The sequence below is a fragment of the Oncorhynchus nerka genome, linkage group LG19 (genome assembly GCF_034236695.1).
Source record: "Oncorhynchus nerka isolate Pitt River linkage group LG19, Oner_Uvic_2.0, whole genome shotgun sequence".
Taxonomy (NCBI): Eukaryota; Metazoa; Chordata; class Actinopteri; order Salmoniformes; family Salmonidae; genus Oncorhynchus; species Oncorhynchus nerka.
This window is the reverse complement of record NC_088414.1, coordinates 11199554-11218414: the sequence shown is the minus strand read 5'-3', so window position 1 is coordinate 11218414 and position 18861 is coordinate 11199554. Positions and strand designations below refer to the sequence as shown.

General features: G+C 43.4%; 2 protein-coding genes across 4 annotated transcripts in view; one reads left to right on the top strand and one right to left on the bottom strand.

Moving 5' to 3' along the window:
• The window catches only part of xrcc4 (X-ray repair complementing defective repair in Chinese hamster cells 4), a 38631-nt gene extending 37676 nt beyond the window's left edge, over positions 1-955 (bottom strand). For 2 of the 3 annotated variants that reach the window (XM_065004712.1, XM_029620194.2), the window contains exon 1: positions 821-953. The gene's annotated coding sequence lies outside the window, so the exon portion shown is untranslated. Of the gene's footprint in view, positions 1-820 lie in introns of all 3 variants that reach the window. The other variant, XM_029620196.2, reaches the window with a different exon arrangement.
• Positions 948-11856, top strand: tmem167a (transmembrane protein 167A). The gene is made up of 4 exons (XM_029620197.2): positions 948-1047; positions 1600-1709; positions 11007-11041; positions 11255-11856. The coding sequence occupies exons 1-4, from the start codon at positions 1045-1047 to the stop codon at positions 11323-11325; spliced, it is 219 nt and encodes a 72-aa protein (XP_029476057.1). The 5' UTR covers positions 948-1044; the 3' UTR covers positions 11326-11856.
• Positions 11857-18861: the final 7005 nt, after the last annotated feature.

Here is an 18861-nt window from a genome sequence, read left to right as displayed (position 1 = left end):
AAACAACACCATGAAAGTAGAGATGGAGAATGTAGATGCACCGATCTTTGGCTTTGGGAATTATCTTCCCTATTAGGTTCTATTTTGTTTTGACAGACAGGCAATTGGCACCAGCATGTAGCCTACAGTAAGTGTCTGGGGTGGGGTAAGGGTAGACTACACTAGAATGGGGTCTAAGGGTTGATTTGGGACTGGGCCATGTTACATGGTGCGAGCAGAATGCATGACAAAGCTCCACTAACATGAGATTATCATAGTAACCTACTTCATTGGCCATCATTACTGAGTGCCATGGTTGTATTTATTCATTATTCCGATTATGTTGCTAAATGAGTTTGTTCAATAGAAACTCTCGTTTAAATTGCAAAACGTTGTTTAGACTAATGGTTACACCCAATTTTATACCCAAGCCACCCTCTGTACTCTGACTTTGAACTATTCCCCTCTGGGCGCAGGTGTAGGGCACCCCTCGGCAAGAAAAACAGAACTAGACAATCATTTGTTCCAGGTGTGATATCCCTCCTAAATAGCTCGGGCTAATGTTCCTATCGACCCAGTAAGGCCAGCAGGCTAGTCTCTTTTTATTGGTATGTAACTGTTATGAAAGTTGTATTGTCAATGTGTTTTGTATTTAAACGCCACTTTAAACGTGTACATGACGCCGCAACAAAATGTCCCAATGGGGACAATAAAGTCAGTAAAGTTGATTGTTAGAGTTGTGTGTTTACATACATCAGACTTGTTTGTAAACAAAGCTCGAGCAACGTAGCACACGTGTGGCCATTTGAACATGTATCAAGTACGTCAGTGTCCCACCTACCTCAAACTGCACTAGTCTTTAGATAGTTGGTTGTGTCTTTTAATATCCGATGGTCGACTTCTGATATTTAAACCTACAACCGGTGTTAAATCTAGTTTAAATCGCCAGACGCCGCAGTTTCAGTTCGTCTCTTCCTTGTTCCGTACAACGTCATCTGTCTACGACGCTACGGAAGTGTGAGGTGGCGCCGTAGCAGCTAGCTAGCTAGCGTACCTAGCTCCGACATGGTAAGTTGTCAATTCTTAAATATAACATTTGATTAAATAACTTTGTGGCGGTGATGTAACATGTATTGGATGCCAACCGCTATTAAACCGTATCGAAGAAGTAGATTAACTAACGTCACCCTCCAAATAAATACATGTTTTATGTCTAATATGGAAGTGGTAACGTTATCCCTGTTTTACAAGACGTACCTATTGCAAGCTACTGTAGATAGCTAGTAGTAGCCAGCTAGCTTGATTAATCCAGAATAGTGCGTTCTGTTGTCTTTTACAGTTATAAGTCTAGATTTCCCTCGGTGTCCAACTGAAAGAGAGCAGGAGCCCAACGTTTAACACAATACACCTGGAAACTTGTGTTGACAACCTAAAAAGCCTTCAACTAACAGCCCTGAAGTAGCCTTTTTTGTATTTAGCTGTGATTGAAACTTATTTGATGACTTTGCAATAGGTAGTACATAGATTATGATTTAGCTACCCAGGTTATGTGGAGTCATAGATGCATCCTAGAGTGACGATGGATGTTGACCCAGTAATAACCTCCCATTCCCTCTCCAGTCTGCCATATTTAACTTCCAGAGCCTGTTAACAGTGATCCTACTGCTCATCTGTACCTGTGCCTACCTCAGAGCCATGACCCCTAGTCTCCTGGACAAGAACAAGACCGGGTACGTACAGACAGTGTTATTGCGCTGAACTAAAGCTCTAGGTCACACCTCCGAACCATAGCTGGCCCCTAGCCTGCCAGAGAAGAATAAGACCGTATTATCCTGCTGAGTTAATGTCCTCGTTGGTAGCTACCCTTTCACAGCCCAGAGGGGTATGCTGCTAAGGAAGCTAGATCTACTCCGGGTGTTCCAAAGCTTCAGTTCACTTCACATTGCAGCTCAGGCTTCGTCCGTACTACGGCGGTGCATGTTGCTCATCCGCCTGCCGCTAACTCTAGCAGGCTTGTAACTGCACGTGCATGTTGCTCATCCGCCTGCCGCTAACTCTAAGCAGGCTTGTAACTGCACGTGCATGTTGCTCATCCGCCTGCCGCTAACTCTAGCAGGCATGTAACTGCACGTGCATGTTGCTCATCCGCCTGCTGCTAACTCTAGCAGGCTTGTAACTGCACGTGCATGTTGCTCATCCACCTGCCGCTAACTCTAGCAGGCTTGTAACTGCACGTGCATGTTGCTCATCCGCCTGCTGCTAACTCTAGCAGGCTTGTAACTGCACGTGCATGTTGCTCATCCACCTGCCGCTAACTCTAGCAGGCTTGTAACTGCACGTGCATGTTGCTCATCCGCCTGCCGCTAACTCTAGCAGGCTTGTAACTGCACGTGCATGTTGCTCATCCGCCTGCCGCTAACTCTAGCAGGCTTGTAACTGCACGTGCATGTTGCTCATCCGCCTGCCGCTAACTCTAGCAGGCTTGTAACTGCACGTGCATGTTGCTCATCCGCCTGCCGCTAACTCTAGCAGGCTTGTAACTGCACGTGCATGTTGCTCATCCACCTGCCACTAACTCTAGCAGGCTTGTAACTGCACGTGCATGTTGCTCATCCGCCTGCCGCTAACTCTAGCAGGCTTGTAACTGCACGTGCATGTTGCTCATCCGCCTGCTGCTAACTCTAGCAGGCTTGTAACTGCACGTGCATGTTGCTCATCCACCTGCCGCTAACTCTAGCAGGCTTGTAACTGCACGTGCATGTTGCTCATCCGCCTGCTGCTAACTCTAGCAGGCTTGTAACTGCACGTGCATGTTGCTCATCCACCTGCCGCTAACTCTAGCAGGCTTGTAACTGCACGTGCATGTTGCTCATCCGCCTGCCGCTAACTCTAGCAGGCTTGTAACTGCACGTGCATGTTGCTCATCCGCCTGCCGCTAACTCTAGCAGGCTTGTAACTGCACGTGCATGTTGCTCATCCGCCTGCCGCTAACTCTAGCAGGCTTGTAACTGCACGTGCATGTTGCTCATCCACCTGCCGCTAACTCTAGCAGGCTTGTAACTGCACGTGCATGTTGCTCATCCACCTGCCGCTAACTCTAGCAGGCTTGTAACTGCACGTGCATGTCGCACACGGCTAATCGAAGGCTTTGTCTTCATTCAGACAGTGCTGAAACATCAATCCATGAGCGAGTCAGTGCCACATTTCCATGTGCCGAGATCAACACACAAGCACCCCCCCCCCCCCCCACTCCTATCCATAAAATAAATAATTGTATTAAGTCATACAAACGTTCTACTGTGCATGAAGTTTCAAATGCATTGTCATTGCTACATTTGTAAAGTGACGGGTATTTAAAAATGACTTTTTATCACACACAAAAACGTTGATTATTAAAAATATCTAATCAGTCGTCTTCCTCAAATTAATGGGGCGATGAGCAATCTGCAAGAGGGAGGGAATCTGATTTCATTGGTCCTCAACTCGCAGCTCAGACACTTCATTCAGGATAAATGGGAGTTGGCCCCAAGTTAGCCTGCCCCGGAGCAGGTTTGTTCTGAAGGATTCGTTGCAATAGAAATGTACCTGGCTAAAAGGTGAGCCACTTTCGCGGTTCCGGTTATCCCGAGTTGACCAAAGTTTCCTCGGTAACTCGTCAAACCCTGATTTGCAGTATAGGGTTCTGGACTCTTAGTCTGCTAGAGAGGAAGAATAGTGAGTACACAGGCTCTATCACCCACTAAAACCCCCTACACAGACAGTGTTGTTCAACCACTGAGCTAATGCCTAGATTTGTTAACTCTGAAAGATGACATTCAAGGAAAGCGATGTTACCCCAACCGACAACTTCAACCCCAGCAGCAATCCAACTCTGATACACTATCATTGTTCAACCCATCATGCCTGTCCAAGCACTTTTATCTCTATTCTCTGAACCCATAACCAAATCTCACACTGGGTAGCCAGCTAACTACCTCAAAAGACTCCTCTTCAGATCTGTAGCGCTCTACTCTGATCCTCTGGCTTTGTCGACTGTATTCCTTTTCATCTATGTAATGCTCTGGGAAGGAGAATGGAACTTTGTGTTTGTTTTCCATTGAAGATGATAGGAATTGTTTGTGGCTACCAGCTGTAATGAACACGACTGTCACCAACTAGATAAGTGACTGTTTCTAAATCCTCTCAGCAGTGAGTGAATAAGAGCTGTGTGGTGTTTGGGACCACAGTGTATACATATCACATCGGTTCAATGCTGTTCTTGGGGGGGGGCTGATTAAAAACAACAGTTCAGTTTTTCTTCCTCAATTTTCCTCAACTCTTTCTCTCTTTTCCCAACTCTGAGTGGGTAAGGGAGGCTAATGCAACAAGCTGTGTGCCACATGTTGGGTTAGGGGGAAATTAGGGAATTATTGTGAGCCAGTCATCTGAGGTCGGCACACACACTCTCCAAGACAAATTAGACTGACAAACTGCCTGGGCATTACAGTGCTGGTGTTAACATGCCACTCACTCACTCACTCACTCACTGCCCAATGCCCAGAAAAATGTAGGCCTGTGTTGTTGTTGGGGTGTATGTGTGTGTGTGTGTGTGTGTGTGTGTGTGTGTGTGTCAGGAGGGACCCAGAATGGGGCCTTGAGGGAAATTGGAGCCCTAACCCTCCAATCTCTGACTGATGACTGACTGCTTAGTGTTTATAAACCAATGGCAGATTGGCTCAGCTGGATGACAGATATATGGTGGTCTAACAGGCCACAGACTATTTACGCTAGTACTTAGGAGTCCCATTTCCCATTGGTCTCATTTCTCGTGTTGGGAAATTGGATGTTATACATTTGTGGTGGATGGAATGCCCCCACGGAATGTAAGTACTTTGAAACCTAGGGAAAAGCACCATGATATGCTATCTGTCATTATGTGAAAGACAAAAGGCCAAACTGTCCCGCTTTCTAAATGTGTTCTACTAACCCAAACATTGGATATGCATTTTATTATTTTTATTAATCTCTATTTCTACGGGGACGGGTATCAGAAGTGATCTGCTGCTGAGTGTGTGTTTAGACAAGCCACTGATCCTCTGTTGGCTAAAGAAAGAGAAGAGAAGGAAGGATTTTGGGGGGGTGTAGGAGTGCTGGCTGAACCATTGTGACGCTCTGTCTGCGGTAGCTGTTCTGGGGGGGCTAAACCCCTTCGACAGACAGATAGACAACGATGAGGAATGGAGAGCTGGATAGTGTGCTCTGCTGTGGGTTTAAGCCTCTCCAGTGGAGACAGACTCCACGAGGAGCACTTACATGCCGTCTACACTCTGACCTCTAACACAGGGTTTCCCAAACTCGGTCCTGGGAAGCCCCCAGGTGCACGTTTTTTTTTTTTTACCCTAACACTGCACAGCTGATTCAAATGATCAAAGCTTGATGATTAGTTGGTGATTTGAATCAGCTGTGTAGTGCTAGGCCCCCCCCAAAAAAATGTGCACAGTATATGGACCTATCCACTGTACAGTGCCCTCAGAACAGCCTCAATTCGTCTGGACATGGACTCTACAAGGTGTGGAAAGCGTTCCACAGGGATGCTGGCCCATGTTGACTCCAATGCTTCCCACAGTTGGCAAGTTTGCTGGATGTCCTTTGGATGGGGGACCATTCTTGATACACACGGGACACTGTTGAGTGTAAAAAAACACAAGCAGCGTTGCAGCTCTTGACACAAACCGGTGTGCCTGGCACATAATACCATACCCTGTTCAATGACACTTAAAATCTTTTGACTTGCCCATTCACTCTATGAATGGCACACATACACAATCTATGTATCAATTGTAAAAAGGCTTAAAAATCCTTCTTTAACCTGTCTCCTCTTCATCTTCACTGACTAAAGTGGAATTAAAGGAAAAGGAAAAACTCACCCAAAACCACTTATTCCTTTAATTTACAGTGTTAAATAACACCAATATGTGACAACAATATTTTTTGTGAGGGAAACAAAAATTGTCATTCAAATGTTTAAATTTGGTGTTATTATAAGGTTGGTAGCATCATGGAAAATCCGCAATGCTCTCTCTATGGGCTGGCTGGCTAGCAGGCTAGCTAGCAAACGTAGCTACACACAGTTAGGGCATTGAGATGTGGCCTAAAAATAGTTTTTCAAACTTGTGTGATTCACGATATACAGTGCATTTGGAACTAGCCGCTTGACTTTCTCACATTTTGTTACGTTACAGCCTTATTCAAAAATCGGTTAAATAATTTGTTCCCACTCATCAATCTACACACAATACCCCGTAATGATAAAGTGAAAACAGGTTTTTAGAAATTTTGGCAAATGTATTACAAATAAAATAAAAACATACATTTACACACAGTACCTGTCAAAAGTTTGGACACACCTACTCATTCAAGGGTTTTTCTTTATTTTTACTATTTTCTACATGTAGAATAACATTCAGACCCTTTCCATTGATCATCCTGGAATATCACGCAAAAACATATATTCAAATTAATAAAATTAATTTGATATATCGCCCAGCCCTAATGGGAGTCTATTGGGCACTTGCTCAAAAACCCAATATTAGCACGAATTTCGTCAACAAGAAGTACAACATTACAAATCCTGTGAGTGTGAGAGAATTCACTTGCTATCTGTAGCATCGTATAACTTTAGAATTTTGACATTACTTACTTTAGAAGAAAATAAGCTTGTTTCTCGACATATACACGGACTTTGAGAAGGGATTGCGTGACAATTAGTTTAGCAACCGCGTGACGATTAGCTTAGCAACTGTGCGACACAGCATAACGCGATTGGTCGACAGTCTGCTGCTGGGTGGGGCTTTATACGTTCCTTCATTCATTGGATTCCTATCTCATTTCTATAGTAGCTTTGGCGACTGCACCATGATATCCACATTATACATTTCTCGCGGTAGAAGTATCGCAAAAATATGATCAATGGCTTATTCGAGAGAAGACGCCCTCCTGAGTTATGACATCGGCCAATATTGAAATCTGACATGTATGATGGACGTTTTCGTAAACTAAATGCTGTATTTCTATTGACTTCCAGTGTAGTGAGAGCGACTTTATCACGGTGCTACGTAATACCGGCCGGATTTCTGCTGGCTTGAACACCAATAACTCAGATACACATAAAAACATTAAATGACCCAGGGAATCGGTAGAACATCACTCAGAGATGCACAAAAACCAATATGACTTTCAAAATGGGTGAACCTGTCCTTTAGCAAGTGACATAAGTAAGAGATGATAGCACTCCCCTGGTCAGTCTATATCATAGAAGGAGATGTTCTTAATGTTTTGTGCACTCTGTGTAGATCTGTGTCTCTCAATCTCTCTCTCTCTTGGGCTACTCTTTGCAAGTTTGCTCCTTCGAGGGGCAATCTGTAGTTGCTACATACATTTTTGGACATATAAATTCATGTCATGTACCCATTGGTTCTTGAAGAAGATGCCTTATAAATGTCTCATCAGCTTAGTTCAACTGTCGCACCCCATCAGAACCCCAAATATCTCTGTCTCTCTCTCTCTCATATATATATATATATATATATATAAGCTTGTTTTATTCCAAAAAAGCAAATCTAAACAAAAATTGTATAGACTCAAAACATGGTTAATTATATTTGTGAAAAATATGGATGGTCAGTCCTAGAAATTGTCAGCCGGGGATTGTCAAGCAGATAACTTCCGGTTTCATGGTAATTGACCCTTAACACATTTTAGCATCTTCTGACTTCCACACAGCCTACAAGCCACTGATACAGACCTTCGGAATATCTACCATGTAATATAGTCCACCTTCACAATGAATCCATTATTTATTTTAGACAGGTCTAAAAAAAACATGATATGAAGAAAATGTAGTCTATTTCAGAAGAACATAATAGAATACTCTGCTTGTCCTTATGTTAGGTACTGATCTGACTATGCCATATGGGGGCGGCAGTGTAGCCTAGTGAGTGAGAGAGTGTTAGTGTTGGACTAGTAACCGAAAGGTTGCAAGTTCAAGTCCCCGAGCTGACAAGGTACAAATCTGTCGTTCTGCCCCTGAACAGGCAGTTAACCCACTGTTCCTAGGCCGTCATTGAAAATAAGAATTTGTTCTTAACTGACTTGCCTAGTTAAATAAAGGTAAAAAAATATATATATTTTTAAATGGCTGTGGGCAACACTAGTTCATTTAGCAGACAAGATTTTCTTAGACTTCCGTGGCATTATTTTATAGTATGAATAATACAATTGAATAAAATATAAATAATATTTTCTCCAAACGATGTGAGGGAGTTGGCAAATGCGGCTATTCTGTGTTGAGTGGTTAACAAAAACAGGTGCTCCTATATGCTTAATTTAGAGTTATTAATTTAACTTTAGTTGTGATACAAACGTCGGGCTATATGTTTAGATTTCTAATACATTCTAAGGCTGCATGACGTGACTCTAAAGATTTGAAAAAAGTAGCATGAAAGGTGTGAGTTCTGCTTAGTTTTTTTTACAGGCTGTACACACTTCATCAGTCTCTCATTCACAATTTGACAAGCACTTGAAAAGGCCTCGAATTTCCATGCGGCATTCCCTTTGTGTGGCCGTGATGCACCTAACAAAAATAAATGTTGAGGTGGCTGTTGTGCCTTTTGCGGTGGCTGTCCCCTTGGGCTGAATATAATAATTATAATTTCCTTCTCTGCTTGCTCCAAAGCACCTCTCACTCACATGGCTCTCCGTCATGTGATCGGGTCTTTCTCATAGGCTACAAGTGAAGACAGAAACATCAGGGACGCAACTGCGAGTGTCCTTTTTCAATTCCGAGGCACATGTTGAAGATATTGGAAGAACTGTCCACATTTACTTTTCGGCAGCCAACAAGATGAGTATGCCTAATGAACAGCAAAAGCACTAGCCTTGGTCAATCTACTATCCCCCATAGTACAAAAGTTGACCTATTCTGTGCAAGAAATAAATACTGGGACAGTTGTGGGATGAGATGGATCCCAAATGAATACAACCACACGCAGCAGATCAGAATGTTTAGCTTAATGTTGATAAACTATTAGGCTATTTCTTCACATTTTGAGCACAGCAATGTGCACATGGCATATGCTATAAGCGTGAATGTTCCATTAGCGAGCGGGAAAACACCATTATCAAAAGTGACTTCTAATACGATTATGCATTTAATGCTTTTTATTATAAAGGTTTGTTTTCTTCAAACTCATGTGCTGCTTATGTATGCCAGTTACACTCTACACCCGTTGTGTTAATGTGCTTAATTTTAAGAAGTTATTTGGCCACTTTAGTTGTGATACAAACATTATCAAAACATACAGTGCCTTAATTATTCAGACCCCTTGAATTTTTCCACATTTTGTTATGTTAAAGCCTTATTCTAAAGCTGATTAAATTGTTTTTCCCCCTCATCAATTACACACAATACCCCATAATGACAAAGCAAAAAAGTTTTTTTGAATTTTTGCAAATGTATAAATACATAAAAAGATTTACATAGGTATTCAGACCCTTTTAAGTACGTTGAAGCACCTTTGGCAGCGATTACATCCTCGAGTCTTATTGGGTATGACGCTACAAGCTTGGCACCTGTATTTGGGGAGTTTCTCCCATGCTTCTTTGCAGATCCTCTCAAGTTCTGTCAGGTTATATGGGGAGCATCTCTGCACATCCATTGTACGGTCTCTCCAGAGATGTTAAATCAGGTTCAAGTCTGGGCTCTGGCCGGGCCACTCAAGGACATTCGGAGACTTGTCCCAAAGCCACTCCTGTGTTGTCTTGGCTGTGTGTTTTAGGGTCGTCGTCCTGTTGTAAGATGAACCTTCGCCCCAGTCTGAGGTCCTGAGCACTCTGGACCAGGTTTTTAATAAGGATCTCTCTGTACTTTGCTCCGTTCATCTTTCCCTCGTTCCTGACTAGTCTCCCAGTCCCTGCTGCTGAAAAACATCCCCACATCATGATGCTGCCACCACCATGCTTAAAAAAAGTATATATATATTTACTTCATTTTAAAATACGGCTAATTTAACAATGTATATAAAGTCAATGAGTCTGAATACTTTTCGAATGCACTGTATATGCCTATGGGCTAGGCTACATGAGGTGTGCAGCTATGATTTGAAAAAGTCGCAAAAAATAGGGTATGCATTGTTTCTTGCCTTACGCTGGGCATCATTCACAAGTGATAGGCTAATATTCTCACCCATCAGACTATTCTTGATTTAATCTAGTCTTTACATATATTATTTAGTATATGTGTGTGTTTTGATTTAGAATGGACCATTATCATGCACCTGTCTCGAAACGGGCGGGGGGGGGGGGGTGCATGTCTTCTATGCACTTAAATAGCAAATGGAGAACGCTTTTCCTGTGGTTCATTTTCATACCAGCCAGGTAGGCTATACTCCGGTTGTAAAGGGAATCAATGTGCTTAATATTAGGAAAGTTAAGAAATGAATAGTAGGCAAAGCCTATAGAAAGCTGATGAGATCCTCCTCTTTTAAGAGGCCATCATTCTGTTTTCTCACGTAATTGTATAGCCTATAGAAATGTTGTGCAACTTGAGCTCATTGGCTCTCAGGAAGTGTTTGACTCAATTTTTGAAACATTTGCATGTATGTCAGTGATTAGAGGGACACTAGAGTGCTGAGTACCAGGCAGTTAGCAAGTTTGGTGGACTACTAAATGAGCATCCGAGCTTGAAGAAACCTAAATACTGTGACTAAACGGTCACGTGGAATTTGACTGCCTTCATGACTCGTGACCACCGGTGTGGCGGCAATATGGTCACCATAACAGCCTTAGTCAGTCCTTGCATCCATACCTCTGTCTATGAATTTGAGTGGTTACATTTCTCCAGGCCCATTCCTCAGCTTTTTACCGAAACGAGCGGGTAGAATGCTTTATTGTTTAAACTGCTGATTGCCAGTTTAAAACATTGCTGGTTATGTAAAAACAGTACTTAATACAGTATGTAGCTAATTATCATATCTCTCCCCTCTTTTCAGGTTCTTGGGTATCTTTTGGAAATGTTCCAGAATAGGTACGCTGTTTGTTACATAATCAATAGTTTTATCTAGAACACAGCTCTAGAAGACTTGTGATGGCCATGTATACGTTGCTTACACTTTTATTAGTCAGTCTTGGTTTAGTGTTGTCGTAGGGTTATTCACAACACCTTGAAAGTATTGAGTATTTCCATGTTAACTTCTGAAGTCTCCCATCATCCCCTCTGAACCCCCTCTCCCCCCACCAGGTGAGAGGAAGAGTCCGTACGTGGCGGTTTGTTGTGTCATCATGGCCCTCTCCATCCTCTTCTCCGATTAACAGCCCGCCCTTCCCCGCACGCTAAGCACTGTGGGGTTCCTAGTGGAAGACTGAAGGAGATGGCAGCAGTATGAGACCACAATCGCAGAGGAGGCCTGCATGGGACAGTTGTTTTCCCCCTCCCCCCAGTTTCTTTTGAGTGGGGTGCGGATAACGGACTGCAGTAACACACAAGGACCCTCTCTGGAGAACAACCCAAGCCTCCTCTTCCATCCCTCCTTCCTTCTCTTCTCCTGGTGGCCATTTCACAATTCAGTTGTTAAAATGGCCTCCTGGACCTCTCTGTAAACAGACAGTTGTTGTTTGTTGTTGTTTTCGTTGTCCTCTGTGTTATTATCCCGTAGGGGTCGCCCCATGTCTTTCCCTCCCCTCTGATCTGTAATGAGGGCCATGTGGTAGATGGCCAGAGGTTGGAGAGCAGTGTTTGATAGTTGACAGTGTTCTTTGTGTGTGTGTTTTTCTGTACATTAAAGACCCGGTGGATGAGACTACTCGACCACTGTTGACGGTCCAACTCGTGCCTTTCTATAACCCGGCCGTCTGTTTTCCTTTTTCTCATTGATCACGGGGTGTGTGTATGTTACCAAGCAGGATCAATGAGTTTAGCCAGTTCACTTTCCAAAATATTCTTGACGTATTAACTCGGTATTTCAACTTGTGTTCTCTTTCCCATTCAGAAAATAAGTATTTGATTAGTGTTACCTGGTTAGCTGATCGATCCTGCCTGGTGAAACACAACCCTGTGGTTGAGGTTCCAGGTTGTCTTTATTGCAGTCGTGATCAAATCAAATGGTATTTTGTGACATGCGCCGAATACAACCTTAGTGAAATGAAGACAACCGGTGTAGACCTTACAGTGAAATGATGAATACAACACATGTAGACCTTACAGTGAAATGATGAATACAACACATGTAGACCTTACAGTGAAATAATGAATACAACACATGTAGACCTTACAGTGAAATAATGAATACAACACATGTAGACCTTACAGTGAAATAATGAATACAACACATGTAGACCTTACAGTGAAATAATGAATACAACACATGTAGACCTTACAGTGAAATGATGAATACAACACATGTAGACCTTACAGTGAAATAATGAATACAACACGTGTAGACCTTACAGTGAAATGAAGACAACCGGTGTAGACCTTACAGTGAAATAATGAATACAACACATGTAGACCTTACAGTGAAATAATGAATACAACACATGTAGACCTTACAGTGAAATAATGAATACAACACATGTAGACCTTACAGTGAAATGATGATTACAACTCCTTACGGTGTGTAGACCTTACAGTGAAATGATGAAGACACCAGGTGTAGACCTTACAGTGAAATGATGAAGACACCAGGTGTAGACCTTACAGTGAAATGATGAAGACACCAGGTGTAGACCTTACAGTGAAATGCTACTTACAAGCCCTTAACCAACGATGCTGTTTTAAGAAAAAAAACGTTAAGTTACAAATAATTAAATAGCAGCAGTAAAATAACAATAGTGAGGCTATATACAGTGGGTACCGGTACAGACTCAATGTGCGAGGGCACCAGTTAATTGAGGTAATATGTACAGTGGGGCAAAAAAGTATTTAGTCAGCCACCAATTGTGCAAGTTCTCCCACTTAAAAAGATGAGACCTGTAATTTTCATCATAGGTACACTTCAACTATGACAGACAAAATGAGGAGAAAAAATCCAGAAAATCACATTGTAGGATTTTTAATGAATTTATTTGCAAATTATGTTGGAAAATAAGTATTTGGTCACCTACAAACAAGCAAGATTTCTGGCTCTCACAGACCTGTAACTTCTTTAAGAGGCTCCTCTGTCCTCCACTCGTTACCTGTATTAATGGCACCTGTTTGAACTTGTTATCAGTATAAAAGACACCTGTCCACAAACTCAAACAGTCACACTCCAAACTCCACTATGGCCAAGACCAAAGAGCTGTCAAAGGACACCAGAAACAAAATTGTAGACCTGCACCAGGCTGGGAAGACTGAATCTGCAATAGGTAAGCAGCTTGGTTTTAAGAAATCAACTGTGGGAGCAATTATTAGGAAATGGAAGACATACAAGACCACTGATGATCTGGGGCTCCACGCAAGATCTTACCCCGTGGGGTCAAAATGATCACAAGAACAGTGAGCAAAAATCCCAGAACCACACGGGGGGACCTAGTGAATGACCTGCAGAGAGATGGGACCAAAGTAACAAAGCCTACCATCAGCAAGGGCATTGAAGATGAAACGTGGCTGGGTCTTTCAGCAGGACAATGATCACAAACACACCGTCCGGGCAACGAAGGAGTGGCTTCGTAAGAACCAATTCAAGGTCCTGGAGTGGCCTAGCCAGTCTCCAGATCTCAAAACCATAGAAAATCTTTGGAGTGAGTTGAAAGTCCGTGTTGCCCAGCAACAGCCCCAAAACATCACTGCTCTAGAGGAGATCTGCATGGAGAAATGGGCCAAAATACCATACCAGCAACAGTGTGTGAAAACCTTGAAGACTTACAGAAAACATTTGACCTCTGTCATTGCCAACAAAGGGTATATAACGAAGTATTGAGAAACTTTTGTTATTGACCAAATACTTATTTTCCACCATCATTTGCAAATAAATTCATTACAAAATTTTGGATTTTTGTCTCATTTTGTATAGTTGAAGTGTACCTATGATGAAAATTACAGGCCTCTCTCATCTTTTTAGTGGGAGAACTTGCACAATTGGTGGCTGACTAAATACTTGTTTGCCCTACTGTACATGTAGGTAGTTATTAAAGTTACTATGCATAGATAATAACAAAGAGTAGCAGCAGCGTAAAGGGGGGGGGCAATGCAAATAGTCTGGGGTAGCCATTTGATTAGATGTTATGGCTTGGGGGTAGAAGCTGTTTAGAAGCCTCTTGGACCTAGACTTGCCGCTCCGGTACCGCTTACCGTGCGGTAGCAGAGAGAACAGTCTATGACTAGGGTGGCTGGAGTCTTTGACCATTTTTAGGGCCTTCCTCTGACACCGCCTGGTATAGAGGTCCTGGATGGCAGTAAGCTTGGACCCGGTGATCTACTGGGCCGTACGCACTAACCTCTGTAGTGCCTTGTGGTTGGAGGCCGAGCAGTTGCTATACCAGGCAGTGATGCAACCCGTCAGGATGCTCTCGGTGGTGCAGCTGTGATATAAGAGATCTGATGACTGATTGCAGTCACACTGCAATCAGTACGACCTGGAACATGCCCATTGTCTCTGTAATGACACCACTACAGCCAAAATGTCATTAAATCTGAAGTAAAGACAACTGTTCTCATCTGAGGGATTCTCTTTTTGACTTGTTGGCTGTGCGTACAGCAGTAAAGAAATCTCCTAACACACATTAAAAGTTTGAACAACAGGCCAAATCCCCATTTACTACTTAATGGCTACACACTCTGGAGCCCCACCCTTATCCAAAGCCCAGTAGCCTAGAATTATGGTTGTATTTACAGATCTTGTTTTCTACCTGGGAAAGGCTAAAGGGTGATTGGCATTTGGGGGACTGGTGTACAAGGAATTGTTGTCAAGGGGACAGGCTTGGAGGGATTGACACTAGACTGTGTTGGAGTAGGTCAACAAATGATCAGCCAAGCCAAGGTCTGGATCATTTATTTAAATTGGCAGGTTAGAGATTGGACTCCCATTGATGCCTGGTCCAACAGCAGAGAGGGCGGGAGAGACGGGGAGATAAAGAGGTCAAAAATCTTCAAGGAGGACATTTCCTCCTTGCCCTTCCTCTCTCCCCCATTTTAAGTTGGTCGTTTGACTTATGGTAAATGTCAGTGTCACTGCTAACACAACCTACTGCTGATTTTGTTGAGGTCATAAGTTCTGCAAATGTCGTGGTTGCTTGTGCAGAGAATTGGTTGCAGTTAGTTGACACAAATGGAACCCTTTGAATCCTGGGTCGAATGTGTGTCAGTGTACTGTAGGGGTCCTGCTGTATCCTGTAATGTTAGTGTGCCAGTGTTGAATATTATAATGCTGACCAAGCACATCAACTAAAGCAGTGTTTCCCAACTCCAGTCCTTGGGTCCCCAAAAGTACACAATTTTGTTGTAGCCCCGGAAAAACACCTGATTCATCTCACCGAAGGCTTGGCGATTAGTTGACAGGTTGAATCAGGTGTGTTTGTCCAGGACTTTAATAAGAAATGAACTAAAGCATGCTTACCACTGTCCTACAGCAACACCTGAAGGAAAAGATAGGCTCGTTAACAGATACATACATACACACACACACACACTCGTTGTGTCTGATCTCTCACATCTCCTCGACTCTGAGCTCCCCACTTTCACCTGCCCTCCTCCTCCTCTCTTCCCCCTCTCCTCATCCACCCGTCCTCTCCTTGGTTGCAAACGGGAACACTTCACTTTCATGTCTCCTCTCCTTCCGTCTCTTTACCATCACTCCACTCACAGGCCCTAAACTCCCCTTCTGCACCGGATGGCTTCACACACACACACACACACACACACACACCCCTAAACTCCAATAGCCTCAGTAGTTTCAGATGCAGATCCACCGCACTAAGTCACCCAGGACCTGAACCTGACTGATCCTAATGGCTTCCAGGTCGAGCTGGAGGTAATGAGGACTCCCCGACGTCTGCCCCAGGCAACTGGTCCCTCCTGTAGTTTTCACTATGACCATCTGGAATGGACAGTCACTATCTCGCCATTCTAGAAAGGGTAAACATGGCCAAACAGGCCATATCATCAGAGCTGATAAACACGTGTGGTAAGAGCTATCTGTTCTCAATTGAATTGGTAAGATGCTTTTGGTGCATTGCCGACCCTGTTACTAGAACTGACTCTCTGGTTCTGGTCCACCTGGTAGCACACTGGTCCTTTTATTCCTTTGACTCAGAGGAAGCCTGCACTTCCATGGCTATTTACATTGATGGTGATAAGGACTGACTGACTAATGTACTTTTCCACACTGTTAATTCCAGGGGCCAGGGATAATGTTTCTTGTTTTGGCTATACTGGTTGAAGTGGAAGAGTTCCCTGTGGTGAAACGGGACCGTGGCGGAGCTGGAGAGTTAGAACAACAGCTACTCGTTACTGTGATCAGAACCAACAGGGCAGAGCTAGTGGGCCAGAACACAACACGCCAGCAGCTTCTGCTGCCATTTAACGGCCTCGTTTGTCCAGTGTCATTAGCCCTACTGTGCTGTGTGGGGGGTAGAGTGATGGACACAGACAGCACTAGAGTCAGCTCTGTGTGTGTGTTCCTACTGTTAAGGGTAAGAGTGATGGTCTCTTATGGTGACAGAACTGGAGTCCGACTGAGCCCCTCAGACACCGCAGAGAGGGATCTGTAAAAAGAGAGGGGGGTTCTGTCCCAAATAGAATCCTATTCCCTATGTAGTGCACTACTTTTGACCAGGCCCATAGGACTCTTGTCAAAATTATACAACGGGTGAGTCTTGAATGCTGATTGGTTAAAACCGCATTCCAGCTGGTGTCTATTCCACAGGTTACCAACGGCTAAATCTATGTTAAAATGCCTATTTACTCTGTTCCATCTGACTGTGCCCTTGGTGACACAGTCATGGAGTGTGGAATCTTGTGTAAGCTCTGTAACCCAGATAGAAACTCTATAGGGTCTGACAGTATCTCTTTCCAGGGTCTGTTGTGTGTTTGCCTGTGTTTATTAATATGTGACCTAAAAGGGAGGGTAATGCAGAGGGAGCCAGGCCAGGCAGGGTTTTAGGCAGCTGGGAGTAATGAAGCTGACCTAGCACCTCTGGCTATCCCCCCCTCTAGTCTCTTGCAGACTCTGCAACTAAAAGTTTTCACAGAGACTCTATGGGACTTCATAAAAACCTTCCTTCAGGAGAAGCCAGTCACTGTGTTTTATCTGCCCAGTTCGTTTCTCTAAGCAGCTCTGTGTCCACGTCCTTATTAAACCTGCTTTAACACAGAGACAGGCCTGGGACAGAGCCCCAGATGCCTTCTCTATCCCAGTGGCCTCTGCTGGCTAACGCACACGCGGTAGAGGATGGCAGTGCTGAGGAGGGTGCGCGTCTTGCCTGTTCCTGCTCGACATGGCTTTTTCATGGCTAATTTTGCGTTAATTGTTACTTTGTTTGCTAAGAATGTTGGTGCAATAATTTCCTACGCATGACAAATAAGTTGCTCTGGATAAGAGCGTCTGCTAAGTGACAAATGTAAAACACTTATCGGTCATGAATCGGAAGCTACTGTATCTCTCAGCCTCCCAGATCTAGAATACTACATCTACACCTTTGTTCCCCTTTGTTCCCCGCACAGCAGGTGTACCTATTGCTGCTGACCAAGATAACCAAAGGTAACGCCGGCTATGAAGAACCGGAACCAAAGGGTAACTCCAAACTAGGCGGAAAAGACGGGCCACACAGCCTTCTCTTCCTAGTATCCATGTCCAATCCCTGAGTAAGGCTTTTATCGCAGAGGAACCCCGGGAATGCGGTCTCTTTTGGCTTTTACAGAGACGTGGTTCAGTGGTTCACGGACGTTGCACTCAACTCTAGTGTTTCACCAGACTGTTTTTCCATTTTCCGTATGGATTATGGTCCACGTGATTGTCATAAGTATAACCCATTTTCCACATAGACAAACCTTGTACAAAATATGTTGCATTTGTAACTTGAAAACAACGTTAAACCTTCAACCTTACATCCACTATCATTAAAACAAATGGCTGGGCAGCACCTACTGGACAGTTTACAACTATTGATTTGGTGTCCCATCCAGGGTTTTAACCAAGCCCTGCTTGGCTTTTATATTTGTCACTGACTACTACCAATGTGCTATCGTGAGAATGATAATTGAAAGAACTCTTAATAACCAAATACTGTATATTCACTGTTGCAATCCAAGTCATTCCAAAGGATAGATCTACTACAGCAAATGAAATGTAACCATACTTAAGTCATATCATCAATGATACTATTTAGGGCTATATAGCAGTTGCCAAGTAATCAATGGCTATTGTTCAACCAGGATTCAACTAACTATTGTATCTTCACCTTAATCATTAATACTGTATGTTGGATCACGTCTAAATCTCAACCAAGAATCAAAGTTAAAGAATATGTCTAAATGAAATAAATGTATTTAAAGTTGGATTACATTGGATTTAGGCCTATTCTTTAACTTAGATTTTTGGTTGAGATGGAGACGTGAATGCAATATATAAATAATTCATTTTGTAGACCAACTGAATTGTGTTTGGTTGTCAACGCAACAAAATATCAACATTTGAAGGAGAACTTCTGCTTGGATCGTTCCATATCTGCCACTGACTTAGTCTGGCTTCATTGTGTTGAAGATGATGTACCCGCAATAACAATCCGGACATACCCCAACCAAAAACCATGGATCAACAGAGATATCCGTACCATGCCGAAAGCCCGTACTGCATCATTCAATGTCCGCAGAACGAACCCCGATGGCTCGGCGGCGTGTGACACGTACAAGGCAAGCCGGTTCGACAACTC